Source organism: Globicephala melas, chromosome 9 (assembly GCF_963455315.2).
Source record: "Globicephala melas chromosome 9, mGloMel1.2, whole genome shotgun sequence".
Lineage (NCBI taxonomy): Eukaryota > Metazoa > Chordata > Mammalia > Artiodactyla > Delphinidae > Globicephala > Globicephala melas.
The window spans coordinates 1,204,848-1,225,197 of record NC_083322.1 but is presented as its reverse complement, the minus strand read 5'-3'; the positions used below and the strand labels follow the sequence as shown (position 1 = coordinate 1,225,197).

The 20,350-nt window shown below is 47.5% G+C and overlaps 1 protein-coding gene across 2 annotated transcripts in view; it reads left to right on the top strand.

Annotated features, from left to right (window-relative positions):
• The window catches only part of DNAJB6 (DnaJ heat shock protein family (Hsp40) member B6), a 55,533-nt gene that overhangs the window by 7,726 nt on the left and 27,457 nt on the right, over positions 1–20,350 (top strand). For both annotated transcript variants that reach the window (XM_060305031.2, XM_030854360.3), the window contains exons 2-5: positions 9,028–9,119; positions 11,257–11,366; positions 13,273–13,332; positions 14,136–14,246. In XM_060305031.2, the coding sequence (XP_060161014.1) occupies positions 9,055–9,119; positions 11,257–11,366; positions 13,273–13,332; positions 14,136–14,246 (346 nt within the window). In that variant the 5' untranslated portion in view covers positions 9,028–9,054. The remainder of the gene's footprint in view (positions 1–9,027; positions 9,120–11,256; positions 11,367–13,272; positions 13,333–14,135; positions 14,247–20,350) is intronic.

Here is a 20,350-nt window from a genome sequence, read left to right as displayed (position 1 = left end):
ATTGGCTTGATTGTGGTCTGGAGCTGAACCTACAATATCTCTGAGGTGCCTGTATGTAATTTATAAGTATGTGCACAGGTCCTGGGGAGGTGCACACTTTTCTACTCAAGTGGTCCGCACGTGAGTTTAGGTACCATGAGACTTAAGTGTGTGTTCTGAAACTCCTAACATTGAAGGCGAATAAAGTTATTGGAAGAAGCAGGGTTTGTTTTTGTTTTGTTTTTTTTGGCCGCGTTGCGTGGCTTGCAGGGATCTTAGTTCCCTGACCAGGGATTGAACCTGTGCCTTCGACAGTGGAAGTGCGGAGTCTCAACCGCTGCATGGCCAGGGAAGTCCCAAGAGGCAGTTATTTTTGGTTAATGGGTATTAGGCTACTTAGTGGCTTTACTAAAGAGGCAGAGTTAAACTTTTTTGACTTGATTAGGCCTGTTTTGTTGGAAATTGCATAGATTAACAAACTAGTCCTAAGAAACATTCTTTTTCTTTCTTAATTGAAAATCTGAAGCATTGGTTTCCTCCAGCTTCCTTAACATACAGTAGATTGCGTCAGTGGGAAGTTCAGAACTTTGATAATGGTTGTTCGAAACGAGCATCTTGCCACTCCTCACCCAGATTCCCTTTAAGTCTGAATCGATTTCCCACACTGGTCCTTTCCGGGGTGGGTGCCAGTAGTCACACTGGGGGCTGAGCCCTGGAAATGGGGCTTGTGCGGCTGAGGGGCTGAGTTTCCAGTGCTGTTTAGTTTTAATGACTGTAGGTGTAAGTGACTGTGTTTGGCTTGCGGGTCAGGCAGCTCGGTTTGAGGTGGTGTTTGCCAGCAGCAGTTGCCACCTGCCTGAAGTCCTCGTGGACACTGTGCTTTGAAAAAGGCTCTGTCTGCGTTTCCACGCAGCATTCTGTCACAGAAACTGTGCCTCGTTTTCTGCGGCTGAGGGGGAGATGTGCTGACCCTGGGGTGCGGGGTGTGGAAGCGCGCTGCTCCCTCCATCCAGGGGTGATTGAGAAGGGAGGGCAGGTCGAGTGGTCTCAGTCGCCCGAGGGCCCGTGTGTTCTGGTGTCTGCTGTCCCCTGTAGTGCCAGCTGAGCACGGAGATGACAGGGGTGGAGGTGGGCACTGGAAGTGTTTGCAGAGTCCAGGCTCTCTCTCACCCTCCAGCCTTACAGTTTTCTCTGGGGAGCAGGACACCTGGCCAGTCTTAGGGGCTAGGTGACAGCCACTTAAAATATTTAGAAATACTGAATTCTGTAGAGAAATTCCTGATACAAGTGTGTAAGTGGCTTTTTTGTTTTGTATTGTTTTTTTTTCGCTTGTGGGATCTTAGTTCCCCGACGAGGGGTTGAACCCAGGCCACCAATGAAAGCATGGAGTGCTAACCACTGGACCGCCAGGGAATTGCCATTAGTGGCTTTTTATTTTGTGTAAAACTCCGGGGTTAGTCAAAAGTAATTTGAATGCAGTTAACCATTTTGTCAAAACTTAGATTGTTTCTTTTATGCCTGATTATTCTGAAGCAGCAAGAAATGAATTAATCTGCGGCTGACACTGCATGGTGGTGGTTGTGGGATCAGTACTGAAGCCGACTTCTCAGGTTTCCAAGGAGGTATCCTCGGGATAAGGGACCTCATTTGGTCCTCTGTTTCTAGACCTTGGGGTATTGTCACTTTATTGTCTCTAGAGCACGTTTTAATTTGAGTTTGTATTAAAATTTGTTAATCTTATTGGCACTGGTTGAATACTAAAAGGATACTGTTGATAAGGGAGCGTGTCCATAGCGTCCAGTGCTTGAGCCCTGCCCTCGTGGCAGGGCTTGGTGGCGCAGGCTGACTCCATAACCTCTTTCCTGGCCCCACTGCCTCCGTAGCCTCTCCCCAGCACTCTGTCGTACTTCCTTAATTGTATGTGCCTAACTTGTTTACAGGTTTGTCTTTTCCTAAACTTGATGACGTGGTCCCAAGAGTATCATGATTGTTTTCAATATTAAATTTACGTAGTGAAATTCACTCAGAATTATATCGTCGTTTTTACTGAGCGTGGATGCGTTGATGGTGTAACTGGTATCCCAAAGGGTCGGTCATTTGGGACGATGGGCCACCACATCCAAGGTGGAATTTATGGGCAAAAGCTGTGAACTTCACTTGTCTGAAGAGCCATAGTCGTACAGAGTGAGTAATAGGAGGCAGGACAGTGACCGCAGGCTCAGAAAGACCACGGCTTAGCCAAGTCTATGTTGGTCATTGGGTTCTGGTGTTTCCTAGGGGAGTCGAGAGGGAGGGGGGGCTGCGGTGGTCTTACTTTTTGTTGGTGACGGCTGGAGCGTGTCCTCATTGTCAGTGTTGGGTTCTGGGTACCAAGGAATTGCAGCTCTGGAGCTTGCTCTCGGCTGGGACCAGGGTAGTGTTCTTGCAAAGAAATGTGAGGCTGTGTTAGCCTAGAGAGTGAAAACTGCATGAAGGTAAAGCCCTTGAATGTTTGAGGACATCTGTGTGGAAGAGAAATTCAAATGCCTTATGTAACCTGAACAAGGACCTAGAGGGACAGTTCCCTGAAGGCTCCACTGTTCAGAAAGAAGAGGTGGTCGTCCAGAGCTAAGGTCTGCGCCCGGAGTCTGTTGGGGCAGAGAGAGTGTGGATTCGTTAGTGTTCATTGTAGTGGGAAGGCTTTATGCGGTGGTTTGAACTCGGTTTCTTAAAAGGTCATTTTTGTTTAACAAGATCGGGTTGATGCTGCTGGGCCAAGTCTGTGCTTTGAGAATCACTGTGTTGGGGGGTTTCAAGATAATAGTGTTTTCAAGTTCCGGCATTTCTTCTGCATTTGTCTGCTGGAATTCATCTATAAAAAGAAGGTTGGCTCATCAGCTATTTGGTTTCACGTGTAGTTTGCATAGGAAAGGCAGTGCAATAAATGCTTAATGTTTTTAATTTTATTGCTGTTACGTATGCTTTTAAAAAATTTCTTTATTTTTTTTGGCTCCGCCTTGTGGCTATGCAGGATCTTAGTTCCCTACAGTGGAAGCTCGGAGTCCTAATCACTGGACCCCCAGGGAAGTCTCTGGTATGTGTACTTAAAATGCACAACAGTCGTTCCAGTCATAAGAGAAATAAGTAGTAGGGATTTGATGTACAATATGAGAAATACGATTAACACTGCTGTGTGTTATGTGAAAGTTAAGAGTAAATCCTAAGAGTTTCCATCACAAGGAAAAATACTTTTCCTGTGTCTTTTATTTTGTATCTATATGAGGTGATAGATGTTCTCTAAACTGATTGTGATAATCGTGTCATGACGTACGTAAGTCACATTGTCATACTGCACACCTTAAACATGCACAGTGCTCTATGTCAGTTATATCTCAATAAAACCGGAGGGAAAAAATGCACGGCAGCCATTCTTTCTGAAACTCAGAATCCCTTCTGATCTGTGGATGTTCCATCAGTTTTGCTCCGACGTCATTTTGACATGGTTGCACATACTTTTGACTGACTTTTGAACTTTTTACTTTGAAACTACTGTATATTTACAGAAGAGTTGTGAAGATAGTACAGGAGTTTTCCTGTATACCTCTTACCTAGCTTTCCATAACATAACAAATGTAACCCTGGTGTTTATCAAAACTAAAAAATTATGTGGGTACAGTGCTGTTAACTACAGACTTTATTCACATCCCACCAGTTTCCCCCCAAAGTGCTTTTCTCTCCACAGACACCAGCCCTGGAGCCCAGATGGCACTTAGTTATCACCTATTCTTAGTCACCTCCAAGCTGGCCCAGTTCCACAGTCGTGTTTTTCTTGACCGGGCCTGTGCTTTCTGCTGGCATCTTTACTTTGTTGATTGACAGCATATCCTGGGCTCATCCGGTACCTTTGCTGTCCCAGACCTAGCATTAGCTAGCGCAGTGAAGTGTCATTCCGTGACTCCCCAGGGGAGCCGACCGTGTCCTTTAGAGCTGGTTTGTTTGCTGCTGGACAGTAGGTAGTGTCTGTTGTGATAGCATCTGCATATTTACAGCTCATCTTGGCCGTGAGAAGGAGGCTGCCACAGTATTTCCGAGTAGGGTATCTGGTGCCACTGAAGATCAGGAGAAGTGAAGGGGTTTGAGGTATTTTGCAGGTAAACCAGGCAGAACAGTGGATTAGTTTGTTGTGTGTATGTGGTGGCGTAGCAGTGTCGGTGATGGTGAAGGTTTCCAGCCACGCAGCTTGGGGCAGAATTAATAGGGAAAGGCCAGGTGTGGGAGTGAGGAGGGCCGGGAGTTAAATTTGGTCATGTTCTATTCGGGATGTCTTGTCAGACGTCCAAGTGGCTACGTCAGTAGCCATCTGTCTGTTTGTGTCTGAATGCCAAAGTGAGATCTACGATTGGAGCTAACATCAGGGAATCATTGCTACATAAATGGTATTTAAATAACAGTGTGGATGAAAACACAGGAGTAGGGCGAGAAGGGGGCTTTGAGCCCCCGGCGTTCCCACTGTTTATTCACAGGCTGATTGAGGGGAGCAGGCTGGCAAGAGGTACGCAAACCAGGAGACTCCACAGCCAGAAAGCCCCTGGGTGCTTAGGGCTTTGGGAAGTCAAACAGCGTGAGCCCTGAATGTGCGTGTTGGACGTTAATTGCGGAAGCTTTTCCTTTTGACTGTAAGTCAGAGTCAGCTTCAAGCGGTGGGCTGGCTGGAGCTGGACAGGACTGTAGTGAAGGCAGCGTTTGTGTCCAGAGTTGGCTGCAGACTGGGCGTCTGATGGGCCTCACTCAGTTCATCTGCATTTCCTTCTGAAGTCTCCATTTAGAAAGGGAGAAAATAGCCAGCATCCCAGCGTGGCTTGTGTCCCAGGCGCTGTTAATTGATGACGCTCACGTGCTCCCTCAGTCCCCGTGACGGTCCTGTGGGACAGATGAATCTTCCCGGGGGATGTGTTAGGTGGTTAAGCGGTCACAGCGTTCACCACTTGGCGGGCACGGCCAAGTCGAAGCCCATCTCGCCATGTCTGCGCCGACTGCGTTGAGGTTCTTGCTTTTCGCCACGATTGTCTGCACAGACACTGGCACATTATTGCAAATATAGGACAAATCGATTGGACTTAGGAGAACATGAGCTTTGAACTGGGAGCAGAGATGTCTAAGCAGTGGCATCTGACACTGGTGACCTCTGGTCACATGTGGCTCAGGCAAGTGGTTCAACTCTTAGGAGAGGGCGGCTTCATCCTGCGACTTCTCTCCTTGTCCCATTGGTGACAGTGGTCTGGTAAGGTTTCCCCGCATTTTTGACACTGCTGGGCACTAAGATGTCCCCATGCAGCAGTAAGTGGAGCTCAAAAGTGAAGATACCCGCCCGAGTTAATTACTAGCCCTTTGCAGTGCAGATGAAGGGGTGCAGATTTTCTGCTGCTTTGCGGGTGTTCTTGGCAGTGTCAGGTTTGTGGTTCCAGGAGACGTGAGGTTGCTGTGCTCCTACGGGCCGTCTCTTCTGGGTAGGAATTTCCAGGCTCACTTTGCCTTGTGCATCTTGCCTGCCCGCCCCAGGAGTTTGAATTGTTTTTTGTCTCTCGAAAGAGTGTACAGTTGATCCCTGAGCAACGTGGGGCTTAGGGGTGCTGACCCCTTGCAGTTGAAAACCTGTGTATGACTCTTCGACTCCCCCAAAGTTAAAGTCTATTGTTGACCAGAAGCCTTACCGATAACAAAGTTGATTGATTGGCATGTACTTTGTATGTTATATGTATTATACCACTGTATTCTTACAGTAAACTAGAGAAAATATTAACAAAGTCATAAAAAAGAGAAATTGCATTCACAGTATTGTATTTATTGATAACATAAGTTTACATCATATTTTTACAAGATGAATTGTCTGTCAGTGTGACAAAAATGAAAAGATAATGTGAAAACAATTCACGTTTGTTTATAGATATGATAATTCGTACATCGCTAACGAAACAGCAGCAGTATGATTGCTTTACGGTAGCCTAGTGTAATCGATAGGATTGCTTCACGATAGCCTAGCCTATACACTAATGAATGAATCATAAAATTTTTATGACATACAGTATTACACTCATTCATAATACAGTATTGGAAACATTGTTACATTTTTAAAAAACCACTTGTGATAAGCTGATACTGGAGGGAGAGACATACTGTGTGGTTATGTAATTCTTTGAAAGCAAAGTTATAGAACAAAAACTAAAATGTTACTAATTTTTGATTAAATATCACTCACCTTATACCTATGTAAGGATGGACTGGTGTATATCTACATTATATCTTTTTCATTCGTGGTTTACCTAACTTTTTCTTAATTTTTTCAGTATTTCTAGGCTTCATGGTTCTTCTGAGTTTTTTCAGATTGTTTCAAATCTCCAAAAAATTTACCAATCTTTATTGAAAAAAATCTGCATACAAGTGGACTTGTGTAGCTCAAACCCATGTTATTCAAAGGTCATTTGTAGTTTTTTAAAAAAATTCAATTTTAATAAAATTAACATGCACGATGCACATCTTAAACTTACCCAAGGTTGTATGTCAGTTGTATCTGGATGAAGCTGGAGAAGCAAACCAAATTCAATTTTAGGATATCTTTGATCTTAATTTTCTTATTGTTTTACTAAAGTATTTGAATTAAATGAGTTAATGTTTATAGAATACTTAGAATTTAAACACTTAGAATTATGCCCACTATACCTGTTTTGTTAAATTTAAAAAATTTTAAAGTCCTGTTTTGTGCTTTCTCACAAAGATGCCTGTGCACTCTTCCCTCTCATTGATAAGGTTACATTTTATTTTTAAATTTTTATTTAAAAAAATGAGATATAATTGATTTGAGACATTGATTTCAATCATTTACGTCTTGCAACGGGATTGCCACCTGAGTTAGCTAACACCTCTTACATTATGAAATCAGCATTTTTTTTTTTTTTTTTTGCGGTGAGAACGTTTAAGATCTAGTCTCCCAGCAACTCTGAATATATGACACAGTATTGTTGGTGGTAGTCACCACGCTGGGCGTTAGATCTCCATAGCGCATTGAAAAATCTCCACACTGGTCAGACGTACACAACGTGGGTTGTAGAGATACTTGTTTCTCCAGCACAGCTCTTTTTGCCTCCCCACCCTGGAATAGTATTTGGTGGTTTTGGAGCTTGGAAGCATTGCAGGTTAATGAAGGTAATGGGATTCCATTCTGCAGTTCCAAGGCTTAAGGCTTCGATTCTCAGGGGTGTTCCCTTTCCTCTCCCTTGCAGTTCAGTGGACAGTTTTTCTCGTCTCCCTTTCTTGCAGTTACAGCCTTTTGAGGAGACTAAATTATGGATTTTCATTGCAGCCATTAGTGCCACAGAAGCAAGTCTCGTCCTGAAAGTACAGCAACAGCCCCGCCCCCTCGGGGTCACCGTTCTTGGTGTAATTAATTCTCTGTTTCTGGCACTTTTAACTGCTTCAGCTCAGCTGGCTCTTCAGAGGTGTTGGTTGGGTTTTTATCTAACATTTCTAGAGATTTTGAGGTAGTAGGAGGGGTTTCTATTTTTGATTCCCCTGTGATATGTTTGAGTTGTTTTTTGCACGCAGTCCCTGGACTGGCATGGAGGGGCCTTTTTCTCTGTGTTCTTCCTGACCCTTGTATGTGGAGTCCTCTGTAAATGTCCGATGAGGGCTGCACAGGCTGACGTGCGCACCTACGTGCTGAGTCGTGATGCAACAGATTCTTTTTACCATGGGTTGCTCCCCAGTGTTGCAAAGTAGGAGTATAATACAACGGTGCATCCTGTTTGAGATGGGGATATTTCCCAGTTGTGACATTACTTAACCCCAGCAGAGTGGCCTCAGGGAGGTCGTGATCTCATGTATTTGTTTACAGTCAGAACATTTCATTTGAAAATCTGTTCCTAGAATTTGGGGGAAGGCTATTGAAAGCCTAGCTTCAGTTTTTTTTTTTTTTAAACTATGCTAATGGTTTTTTGTTTGGTTTTGTTTAATATTTATTTATTTAGGCCGTGCCAGGTCCTAGTTGCGGCATGCAGACTGCCAGTTGCGCCATGCAGGATCTAGTTCCCCGACCAGGGATGGAACCCGCGCCCCCTGCATTGGGAGTGTGGAGTCTTACCCACTGGACCACCAGGGAAGTCCCCTAGCTTCAGTTTTGAGCACAGCTGCTTGATAGAAGAACTTTGCTTTATTGGGTGAAGTTACTTTGTACTCTTGTGTGGAATAGGCCTGTTTCTTGTAAGTTTTTGGTCACTGGCTCGATGAGGTGACTTAGTCAAATGTAAAGAAGTAAATTCGTTAGACTTCACATCTTAAGAGGGAGCAGATGTGTAGGTTGTGTTCAGTTTGTGGCACCTGAGGCTCGATCCTCGTAGTGGTGGTGGAAGCAGCAGGGATTCGTCATCCTGCGCTGTGTAGTGATGGGGAGAACGCACCGCAGGTGTCCCCTGAAGGCCTGCTTTTTGGGTGCCCTCTCACTAGGACTGCCAGCAGGGGCACAGTGTGTTTGTTTTCATGTCTGACGGATGGGCATGGGAGGCCAGAGGGGCAGTTACAGGAATAGCCCTGAGTCAGAGCCAGGGGCTGTGGGAGGATGTTGGCTGGTCAGTAGCAAGGGCTGCCCGGCTGTGGAAGGTGTCTGCCGTTCCTGTGTAGCGTCCCCAGGGCAGGGACAGCATGTTTGTCAGGTGGCCGCAGGCTTGTCCAGTGTCTGGCACAGGAGTGCAGGGCGTGAGGAGGGGACCGATGCTCTGGGCTGCTCAACAGGGGCCTGGCAGCTGGTGGCCGGCGGGCCCCGAGGCTGGTGCAGAGTCACCTGTCGGTTTTATTTAGTTGAGACTATTCTTAGCTCATTTCAGAGCGTTTTTTCCTACGTCGGGAAGGGTCTTAGGGTGTGAGCCTTGGAATCGGCTCCCAGATGAGGCCCCGGCCCAACAGGCTGGTGGTTAGTTCCCAGGCAAGGCGACACCCCTCACCCCTGCTCTGTCCGCCCCTGCCCCCAAGATGAGCCCAGCCTTGGCAGTCTTGTCACTGACCGTGGATTTCTGATTGCAGGACTCGTTTCCAGCAGCCGGTTAAAACATGGTGGATTACTATGAAGTTCTAGGCGTGCAGAGACATGCCTCAGCCGAGGATATTAAAAAGGCGTAAGTAATCGCACTTCTGAATGCGTCAGTCTGTGCACTAGTGTGCCGGTCTTTTGCAGTGTACCTTTATATCGCCCCTAGAAACGGCACTTCAGGTGGTGTGAGTCTCTGACTGCTGCAGGCTAATTTGAATTGTAGACAGCATTTAACAAGTTAGCTTTTGCCTCAGACCTAGGCCCACCTTACCACCTGTCATTCAGGGAGAAGAGGGCACTTGGTTTCCTCTGTCACTTTGTCTGGGGACAGTGGATTCCATTTCTGCTGGAATCAGATCAAAAACTTGCTGAGGATGTGAAATCAGCCCAAAGAACTTTGATGCTGGACTTGGAAGTGGAGCTGCCTTGGTGCTCGTAGGGTTGTCGCCATAACATCCTTGGTGTAGTTGCTTAAAGATCCCCGTTGCATGACCCTGTCCTGGTCCACGTTCACGCTTGAGCCTAGCACTACTGTCTGTCCTTGCTGAACCTTTGTGACCAGGGCCTGGCCCACGGGAGGCATCTGAGGCAAGTCTCAGGTCACGGGCAGCTCTCAAGGTAAACTGGGATCGATTTAATTCAGTGTTAACGTACAGCAGAAGGTTGATAGATTTTTTAGCCTAGCTCCAGACTAATGCGTAAGCCTGGAATAATAGGGAATCAGTTTCCGGTTTGTGTTGTAGGAACTAGCTTTTTAAGGCTTAATGAAGTCTATACTACTAGACTCAGTAGGTGTGCAGATGGAAATGAAGGATTTTTGAACCAGGTCGTTCTTTTAAAAATGCTCAACTAATTCAGCAGGTTGACTGCTGTTGGGCATACCTGAAGGTGCTTGCAGAATATCCCTGTGTCAGACCTTGGCCAAGAAACAGTGGGGACCAGGCGGCCAAGGACGTACCTTAGAGCTGTGTCACCAGTGGGCTGTGGGGTTCCTCACACTCGCTTACGGTTACAAGCAAGAACAGTTTGGTACAGTTGGAAGTAATTGTACTGTTCTTAAATAAGTGTAATATGTGCACAGTACTTATATTAACTGATGGAAAATCACGCCTGTGTTGTGCCAGACACGATTCGAGCAGGGTGTCTCTGGGTGACTAAAGCAGTGGAGTGCAGAGGCGAACACATGGTGCCCCGTAACTCGCTGCGTTACACCTTGAATCTGAAGGAATCCAGCAGCCTTTCACAAGGCGTAGACAACTGAGCCTTATTCTGGACGCGTGTGCATTTCTTCACTTTCACACGAGCATGCTAGTGCAAACCAGTTGTTTTTTCTCTCTTTATCCTTTCGTAGGGTTTGTCATTTTTCAATGGAGGGTTTGTAGCAGCACTTGAGGGGTTTTGGTCTGCTACTGCATGGTTAGGTCCACAGTGATTTAATGATAAAGTACTGTTTTATCATTAGATTCCAGCTTTAATCCGATTTTAATAAGTTAAGCTGAGGTTTTTGATTAAAATGCTGAAATTAAACTGAACCACAGCAGCCTTACATTAATAACTTGCCAAGTGTTAGAAGGACTGTTCGGTTCGTATTCTAGTCTTAGATTTTTAAGGAGCACGCCCTCTCCCCGTCTCGTGCCCCCCCCCCGCCCCGAAATGTGTTTAGCTAATTAGAAAAGAGGATTTTTTTTGTTATTTGGAAAGCATGTACTTGTTAATGTTAATTGGAACCATGGAGCAGACCGACCTTGGTCATGGAATCTTTTAAGTGAATCTTGAATTCAAATCTGAAGTCGTGAAAGATGCTGGAATATTCCACTGTGCTGTGGCCAGTGGCCCACCTTCGCCCACTGATGCGAAAGTGATGGGCTGGCCAGGCGACGGGGACATAGGGATAGGGCCAGTCGCGTTGGCTCCTTCCTCAGGGAGCAGGGCCTCTGTCTGCACGCGCTCCATTTTCTCAGCCTTAGCACCGTGAGTGCATGCTGCCCGTACTTTGGTCCTCACACATTTTAAAAACTTTTTTTATCTTTAGATGTGGGTTTGTATTATGTTGTCGATTTTAGAACCTTTTTTTTTTCATTCTGGCAGAAAGGGAGATGTTACAATAGAGACTAAGGTTAATCTCGCTAGTTTGTAGCTGTCATTTTTTTGCTTAGTTATGTTTGAAAGTCCACTGGCTTTCTGGACATTGGATTGATCAGGACCCTTTTACTCCTTTTAAGATATAGGAAACTGGCACTGAAGTGGCATCCAGATAAAAATCCTGAGAATAAAGAAGAAGCGGAGAGAAAATTCAAACAAGTAGCCGAGGCGTATGAGGTGCTATCGGATGGTGAGTAGCCCAGCGTGGGGTGCGCCCTCCCCAGGGCCTGCGGACGGAGGGGTGGCTGAGTGAGCTGTGGGACAATGAGAAGGGTCTTTCTTGTGCACACTTGACATTCCTGTTCCTGGCAGCCACCTGGTAGGTTAGCCGTGAGTGCTGTGGGCACCCTGGCCTCTAGACTTCTCCTAGGGTGGCTCTTTTAAAGCAGTCCTGACCCCTGGTCTGGGGACTGACGGGACAGGTCAGGTCGCGGGAATCTGTCTGGGTCACTGTGGGTGCGGTGGAGGCCACCTGTGTAGTTGGTGTCGTGACCTCTCATCCCCGTTGCCCTACTGAACACCCTGTGTGAATGTGCTGGCTTCTGCTTGAAAGGATCTCCTGCGCGTCAGGAAATCAGGCATCACGCGTACAGCTGAGGTTCGGGCTTCGCAGCTTGTAGGTTTCCCTCCCCAGGTCTAGAGCTTAGGTATTGAATGGAACTGAAAGTCAGATCTGCTGGCTTAGTTTCAGGGGTCATGCGGAAGGTAGCTGTCAGCCAGATAGATTCCCTGGCTTCTTGGTAAGAGAAGCGTTGTGTGTGGGCCGTGTGATAGGGAGAAGACTGGAGAACTGCTGACACCACCTTGCCAGGAAGCAGTACAGGAGAGCCTGGTATGAGTCGAGGCGGAGACTGTAAAAGATGAGAGGTGGACTCACCGGCCACAGGGAGTGGACCCTTTGCTCCAAGTGTCACTACATGTAGCCAGGTTCACTGTTAAAAGAGAGTTCTGATTTTAGAACCAGCTCCATGTGAGTGTCACCCGTGTTGACAGCTGACCATCTCATCCCGTGGTGACACCCGTGTTGACACGGGACCATCTTGCTTATGTCCTAACAGCCCCTCCCACTTTATTTTGAAGGAAGGCCTAGTCGTCTTATTGCACAAGTTGCTTTTGTCCTTGTTGTCCTTGTCATTGTCCTGGTGTTCGTGTGCTGATTCAGCACTCCCAGATCTGCGGATTTCACGGACCAGGGACACTAGAAAAATGGAGGACTAAAGTCAAGCTTGATTTCTGGTAGAAAGAGAACCTTTAAACGCCCATAAAGATCCTGCTTTTTTGTTTTTTTTGGTGAGGGGGAGTGTATTTTTCACGTTCTCTTATTCAGCCTTCAATCCCAGGAGTTACCTTCACAGATAGACAGTTACTGTTCTTACAAGTCTCTGATGACCAAAAACGGGCTGTAAATGCTTTGCTTCTACACTTGTTTCCCCATAAACTCCTGTTATTTTACCACACGGTTTTGTAGAACATGAGATTTTAGGGGAACACACATTGTGTATCAAAAGAACCTGTACGTCTGAGCAGGGCTGCATCGTAGTTGTCTTTATTCTAGAACACAAATGATAAGATGACCAGGGATAGTAGACCATCATCAAGGCTTGGGTGGGCTCTTGCCTTAGACCAGGGTGATCAAGCTGTAGGCTTTGGGTTGGCTCTTACTCTGGCTGTTACTTAGTTCGTCTCCTTTCTGACCTCACCAAGTCCCTGTCCTGTTCCTCTTTGTGCCACAGATCTTATCCCCCAGTTGGACTTTGTAGTAAGAAGGTACATGTCTAGGGTTGGAATCGTTTTGCAACTCTATGGTGGGGTTTTGATGTAGTATTCGTGGGCGCAGTGAGCAGTAGAGTGAAATAAATGTTTTAAACTTTACAGTACTTAAAAACATTTCGAGTTGTTTTTAAGGGAGAGAAGCACTTAGATGTTCCCTCTTTTGCCTTTTCATCTACAGTAAGGGAGGCCTAGCTCTTTAAAATTGATCGTGGAAATTGAGAACCACAGCGGGTCTTTGGGTTTACAACTTTGGAAACACTTTATTGAATTTTGAGGGCAAAGAACAACTTGGTCTTTACTGACTTGTCTTTTTAAATTTATAGCTAAAAAACGGGACATCTATGACAAATACGGCAAAGAAGGATTAAATGGTGGTGGTGGAGGTATGTGTGTACACGTTGGTCTTTCTCTTGGCCTTGTAGTGACAAGAGGAGATGGTCTGACGGCAAAGGGTCTTATGGGGGTTCAGTGTGTTATTCCTCTTGGACACTCATGTTTCAGTAAATACAGATGCAGCCTGGAGGGTGGGCTGGATGGGGGAAGGGAGGAGAAATTGATAACACGGAAAAAGCCTATTAAAAATCTCGTTATACTAGGAAGTGTATATTGGTGTACATTTTGTAGATAGGAAGTACTGTAAAACCTCACGTCATGAGTTTGTACCCTGAGAGCAGTACCTGGTATGTCAAAATAGCCTCAGGGTTTAAAAAAACAGATTCTTTCACCAAAGTAACTGCCTCTGGTGGTGAGGCCTAGACGTGTGTATTTTTGATGAAAAGTTCCTGCAGTGATCTGCTGTCCTGCCGGCTCCACAGTGAGCATTTAGACATTCACGCTCCAAACTGACCGTACACACGTATGAGTGAACGTTTATGTGCTTGGCTTACATGAAGTTTCACAACAAAGAATCAAAATAGTGTAATACTGTGTGCTGATGACACATTTAGAGATGGTGAGACAGCCCTCGGGTGCTGCGTGCAGCTCAGGGACGCTGACGTCCAAGCACGTTTCCCAGCTCTGGGCTCAGGTGGTTGTGATCTCGGTAGGCCTTGAGAGAGCCTCAGGTTTATGAAATATTTTCCTTTTTTAGATCATGATTTATACTGAAATATAATGTTCTGTAGACAAGTGATTGTGTGTCAGCTGCGAGCAGGAATCCGTAACAGAGCTGTGCTTGCTTCTGTAGGTGGAAGTCATTTCGACGGTCCGTTTCAGTTTGGCTTCACATTCCGAAACCCAGATGATGTCTTCAGGGAATTCTTTGGTGGAAGGGACCCGTTTTCATTCGACTTCTTCGGTAAGTTCATCATCTGCGTCATTGGTTACATGATGTGTCCGTGACTCACGGAGACAGACATACCCGTTCTGTTTAATCACAGTTGTAGCTTGTCCTTAAACTTGCTGTCTGAGCAGTGCAGGAGTTTAACTAAACCCCTTTTCCTTCTCCCTTCAGAACACTTTTCTGAATTTTACACCTTGCGTCTTTACATAATAAAGGCTTTAATGTACTCATTTCCTTGGCTGTGTTTGGCTCTGCTGAACTACCTCTGCAGTGGGAAGGATGTGGACACTGGGGGCTCAGAAATGCTGTTCCTGGTCGGACGATGAATTCTGTGTGAACTTGCTGTGTAATAGTCTGGTTAAAAACACTAAGTATCGAGGCAGATATTGTTCAGAAGACATTTGATCTATAAACGTGTTTTTGTTTTTCTAATTGTGGTGTTAGGACTATTGAGTTTGCAGTTTTTGAAAAGAAAGGACACCTCTAGAGCAAGGCATCACAGATGTTCGTCTTTGAGCGAATAGCTTTGCCAAAGGAGACCGTCCTGCTCTAGCTGCTGTTTCATTGTAGGAGAGGGTTTCCCATCCGCTGCACCTCTTGGTCCTGGTGCCCGACTAGAGGCACAGTGTCGGGAGCTCATGTTAGGGTCTGGTGTCGGGAACGTCTGGTGTGCTGGGCGACTCGAGAGGTCAGGGTTCATTCAGCGTGTGCTGCTGAGGCCACTGTTGTCTTTGGCTCCTGGAGGGGGAGACATACCCTGTGTTTGCTCCCTTCATTGCCTGGCGCCTGGTTGAGAAGACTGAACGCCACCTGCAGCCCCTCAGGAGGGAGACAAGAACAGCAGTTCTGTCTGCAGCTAACACGGGAACCAGTGGATCCTGCCCGTCGCAGGCACGAAGAGGAGTAAGGCGCTACCGTGTCTGGTAGGTGTTGGGCCTTTTACATGGCGCAGTCCTTCAGTTTATTTCAGATGGGGATTCAGAGAGACTGTCCTTATTTATTTATTTTAACATCTTTATTGGAGTAAATTGCTTTACAACGGTGTGTTAGTTTCTGCGTTTCCTTATTTTTTACTGTTGTATGGCTTTACTTTTTAAGAAAGCAGCTTATGGAGGAAAGGTGTGTATGTATAGTAGCGTATGTTAGCGTTTTCACGGACAAATGTAACAACAAAAGCTAAGCAGGGGAGTGTTCCAATGGGATGGGGGAGGAGACTGTCATCTGTTTTGAAGACTTTATTTTTTGCATTAATTACTGCTACCATAAATCTGTATTGGGAAGGCTCCCTGTAGATACGATACGAGACATAATTGTGTCCTTTATTAATTTTCCCTTATATTGGTAAGATATCTTACTGTAAGAAAAACACAGTTTTAATGATCTTTCCCGTCTTAAAATTACCTTGTGTCTCATTACAACCTTTAGCGAGCTCCAGATGTGTTATTTTGGGGGAGCAGGGCAGTGCTGGGTGAAATTGGCCCGGTCTCTGCCACCTCGAGCTGTGATGGGGGTGGCAGAGAAGGCAGAGCAGGCTGCCCTTGCCAAAGGGCTGTGGCGGCGGCTCACACACGCTGCTTCATCACTTCCAGGGCTTCTCAAGGGAAGAGGCCCTTAGTGCTTGAACAGTAGCCAGGTTTTGTTTTCCTTGGGAGAAAAATCTGACAGGCCAGGCTTTCTCATGGAAAATGATTTTCCTTGAGCCGCTCTTTCTAGAGTGAGGAAGTAGAGATGATAGCCAGACGTGGGTGAGTTAAGTAGCATGTGGTTTTCATCCATCGTGAGTACTGATCTTCACACCTTCTAAATTGAGATTCGTGTATAGAAAGAAATCTTTATGTGCGTATGTAATTGGCTTAGAAGAGTTACAGATTGCAGGACGTACGGTGGAAATTTCTTCCGTTGGATTCAGAGTCCAGTTTAGGAGAGACCTAGTCTTCCTGTAGCTCTAGACTCTCGGGCCCTCTGTTTGAGATACTGCGTTGCTCACGTTGTAGCACTAGGCGTTTCCCGTATGTTTCTCATGATTAGTGTGGCAGCGATAACTTGTCCAGTCCATTCTTGTAGGTGTTCTAGGTGACTTCCATTTTTAGGCTCTCAGGGTTTACAGACAGGAAGAGAATCTGCGCCACGGCTACTGCATGTATGAAGTAACAGTGCGGCCCGATGGCGGTATGTTCAGTGCAGATCCGAGTGAACGTAGGGTTGGGGGTTTTCTGCTTTAGCAGGGATTTAGTGGGTGTTTCTCAGTATCCAGATCAACCGGGTTATAACGTCCATTTATAGTGGGTGTGTTAGTTTTTCATCTTAATTTTTCACACGACCAACTTTTTTCCGCTCCCGTTTTCCAAAACAAAAAGAGTAGCTCAAAACCTGTTAAAAGACATTCTGAGCGTCGCTTTGCGTTCATCAGAGTATAAAACACTCTGACTTCAGACTCCCCAGATGAAAGGGGAGGAGACTTGAAGAACCAGAGCTGGTGGGAAGGATTGAGGCCTGAGGGGTGCTGCACAGACTGCCACGCTGCAAGGAATGTTATGTGGTGGGAAGAGGATGTGGGCCTGCAGGCCTGCAGATAGACGCAAGCCTCCTTGACAGACGCCTTCCCAGAGAGGGAGGGGAAACCATTTCTAAGACACTGAAGACTGGCTCTGCAGTGGGGGTGCAGGCCGACCTTTCAAGGCTGACTTTCCCGCATGTAGAGCATGCACAAAACTAGCCTTAGGAGCGTGTGAATTGGAAGAAATTAATGAGCAAGGATTATACTAATGTGAATCAGGACGATCCCTTCATTTGTTTATTATTGAAGGATGCCGTTACTTGGTAGAACGATGTTCTAAGACAGAAAAGCTTTGACCATTACAGGCCTAGCAGGAAATGCTGTCTGGGAGGCCTTTCTCCTGACTCGTACCCTCTGGTTGGATAGCCAAAACCAGGCTCTGAAACCGAAAGCCTCTTCCCGAGCGAGAGTGAGTTCTCTTCGCTTGTGTCCCATCCATGTGGGCACGGGTGCTGCGTGGGCACCCGGCCGAGGAGGGGGCGTGGGTGCAGCACAGGCAGGCGGGGCTGCAGAGGGAGGGGCGCAGCCAGGCATGGGGGGTCGTGAGCCGGTCGTTTTGTTCTCCTCCAGGGTCGCGGAGGCAGCTGGCGAGGAGCTGGAGCCTGGGGAGGAGGTGGTGGTGGAGGCCAGTGAGGCCCTGGGGGCGGTAGCCAGCGAGGTGACGAGGAGCCTGGTGGGGTGGGGTGGGGCTGGGCGGGCTGGGCTCCCCAGCAAGGGCCTGGAGGTCACCTCCAGTGAGGATGGGCCCCCGGGGGCCTGAGGGGTGTGAGGACGCGGGCCCGAGCTCGAGGCCCTGCTCCTGCCCCGGTGGGCTGTGCGGTGAGCAGCAGCCTGACTCCCTGCCCACAGTGTGTCTGGAATAAAGACTTCCTGCTGCTAGTGCCTGACGGTCCTTGGGCAGCTCCCCGCGGCCGTTGTGGAGGTGAGTGGAGACGCACAGGGGCCTGGGACGCCCTGCAGACCACCCTCCACGGGGAAGCTGTGTCACAGCCCGAGGCAGCACCTGTGCTAGTGTCCAAGCTGCGGGAACAGCAGACCCCGAGGTTGGAGCCTGAGACAGGGTGCACCTGGCTGGGTCCCTCCCCAGGCCTCTTCCAGCTTCTGGTGGCCTCAGATGGTCCTTTTCTGTGTCTTCACATTGTGTTCCCTCTGCGTGTCCAAATGTCCCTTTTTATAGGGACACTAGTGACATGGGATCAGGGCCACCCGAGAGAGTTTGTAACTGGATCGTCTGCAGAAGCCCTACTTCCCACATGAGGTCACGGGTTAGGAAGGCCGCATGGATGGGGGCCCCGTTGACGGTATAACGTGTGAAGACTTGTCCTGCGGTTTAGGAGCAGCACATTTTGAGAGGGGAAGCCTTTGAAGTCAGGCGCGCCGAGAGGAGCTGGACGTGGGAGAGTGCAGCTGCGGCGGTGGGAGAGGCCCTTGGGAGAGGCAGGGCCCGGGTGGTGACCCCCCGGGTGGGCCTGAGACCTGGTGGCCAGCGTGCCCCCGTCCCGTGCACCCAGGCTCCACCTGCACGGACCTGCATGCGTGGAATTGGAAAGGCAGCAAGGAGTAAGGCTTCAGGTCCACACCAGCAGCGTGTGAAGTTTCCTGCTAAAGGAGTTAAAAGAAAAACACTTTGCACGAGACTTAAAAGGACTATGAAGCCCCTGGTCCCCCACGCTGGGGGAGGGGTGCTGTGGCCAGGAGGACAGGAGGGTGGCTCTGTCCGTGTTTGGGAAGTCTTCTGTCGGAACGGGCAGCAGGCGTTCGAAGATAGTTGGGCGAGGGTGGGTGCCGTGCCGGCGGGCCTCGTGTTCCTCTGAGCCAGACCCCAGCCCATCCCCTGCGGGAGGGGAAAGGGTTTCCTGAAAAGGTCATGCTCGGTGGTTTTCTGGGCCACAAGAGCAGCAGCCCTGAGGTTTGGATCATCTCCCCCGGGGAAGCCAGCACCTGCCACGAGTTGATTTTGAGGGTTTAATGGAGCTCCCGGTGCCACCCAGGGCAGAGCTCCCCGAGTCCGTGTAGGGCTTGCTCACCTTCTCTTCCTCCTGGAGTTGTGCTCCCCCGGCCTCAGGTGCAGGGCGAGGGCAGAGTGCTGGGCGGGTGGCTCCCTAGTGGTTTGTGAGGGGGCGCGTGGCACCAAGAGAGAGAAGGGACCCTGGCGAGACGGGCCACACACTGACCCTCACAGACTCCTTCTGTGAGGGACAGAGAGTCTTAGGGAGCCCCAGACCTCCGCTGGCGTCTGAAATAGGATGGTGTGGGTCCAGTGTGTGTATTTGGGATCCTTGGCTTGGACAGATTTTTGTAATCATGAGAAAATACGGTACTCCTACGAGACCTGTGATGAAACTAGAAATTGCATTTTGTAACACAGTAGTTGCGTGCAGAATTGAGAGTATGCTGTTCGCTTGGCATACATTTATTACCTGCTTACCGTTCAGTGCCAGGCACCGCCCAGATGCTGGTTCAGCCCCGGAGACGTGTCCCAAACCCATCCTCCCCAGGGTTCCGATCTCGTATCACGCTGTGGCTGTGTTTCTGATTTGTTCCCGTTTCTGTTTCAGATTCTTTTCAAATACGTTATTTTCTACTTCTGAATATGTGAGAAGAAAACATTTTAAAACTTGGAGTTGTCGTGAAAGGAGTGTTTTGGTTTTTATTTGTGGTGTTGGGATCAGCTGGGAGATTACCACGTTGAGATCTGTCTGCTCCCCTCGGCCTTTGAATTCCAAGTGTTTCCCCTTCCCTAAGGATTGCTGTAGTTGAGCTTTGAAGCTGTAGTACAGTGTGATTTTCCTTTGTTTGAAATGCCCAGGATGCTTTTTCGAGTTTATGGTGTTATCCTTTTTTGTGCAGTTTTTTGTGTGTGCCTGGGAACTTGATGGTGTGCGGCTGTAAGGGAGGGACCGGCTGCTGCCCTAAGTCACCAGCGCAGGCCTCTCCCTCGCTTGGGTTTTGTGTTCACTGAAATGTTTCCGTTGGGACAGAGGAAGAGTGCTCGGCATCATGGCACTTGGCTTTGCGTCTGTTGGCGTTTGGTGTGGATTTCAGTATTTGCCTTGAGTTGGTTTCAGCCAACCATTGTGGTGTGGTTACTACTGTTCTGTCAGATACTGAATTTTGGTAAAATTTAAGAAAACGTGTGTCTCTAAACGTCTTTGCACTTAGTTTTTTCCTTAAGTCTTCCTCTGTATATGTATGCGTGTAAACATTTGTCCCGTTTTGCGCTTAATTTTTCACAGCATTCAGTGCAGTGTACTTTTTGTCGTAAGTTTGACATCGTCACTTAGGGTGTTGATCAGTTTAGTGTTTTGCAAATATCACCTTCACGGATTGCATTCAGTACTTCTGAGAGAAGAGCAGGATCTTACCAAGTTGTAGAGGTGTGTTTGATCCAGGATGCCTGAGACACTGAAAAGAAAGAGTTAAATCATAGGATAGGCATGTGCCTGTTTCCTGTAATATTTGTATCTCACAGCACAGCATTGTTACGGGATAAAGACCTGGCTAAAGACCCTTCTAAAATGACCAAGGTTACAGAATTTAGGAAGTCTTTTAGAAATGTATG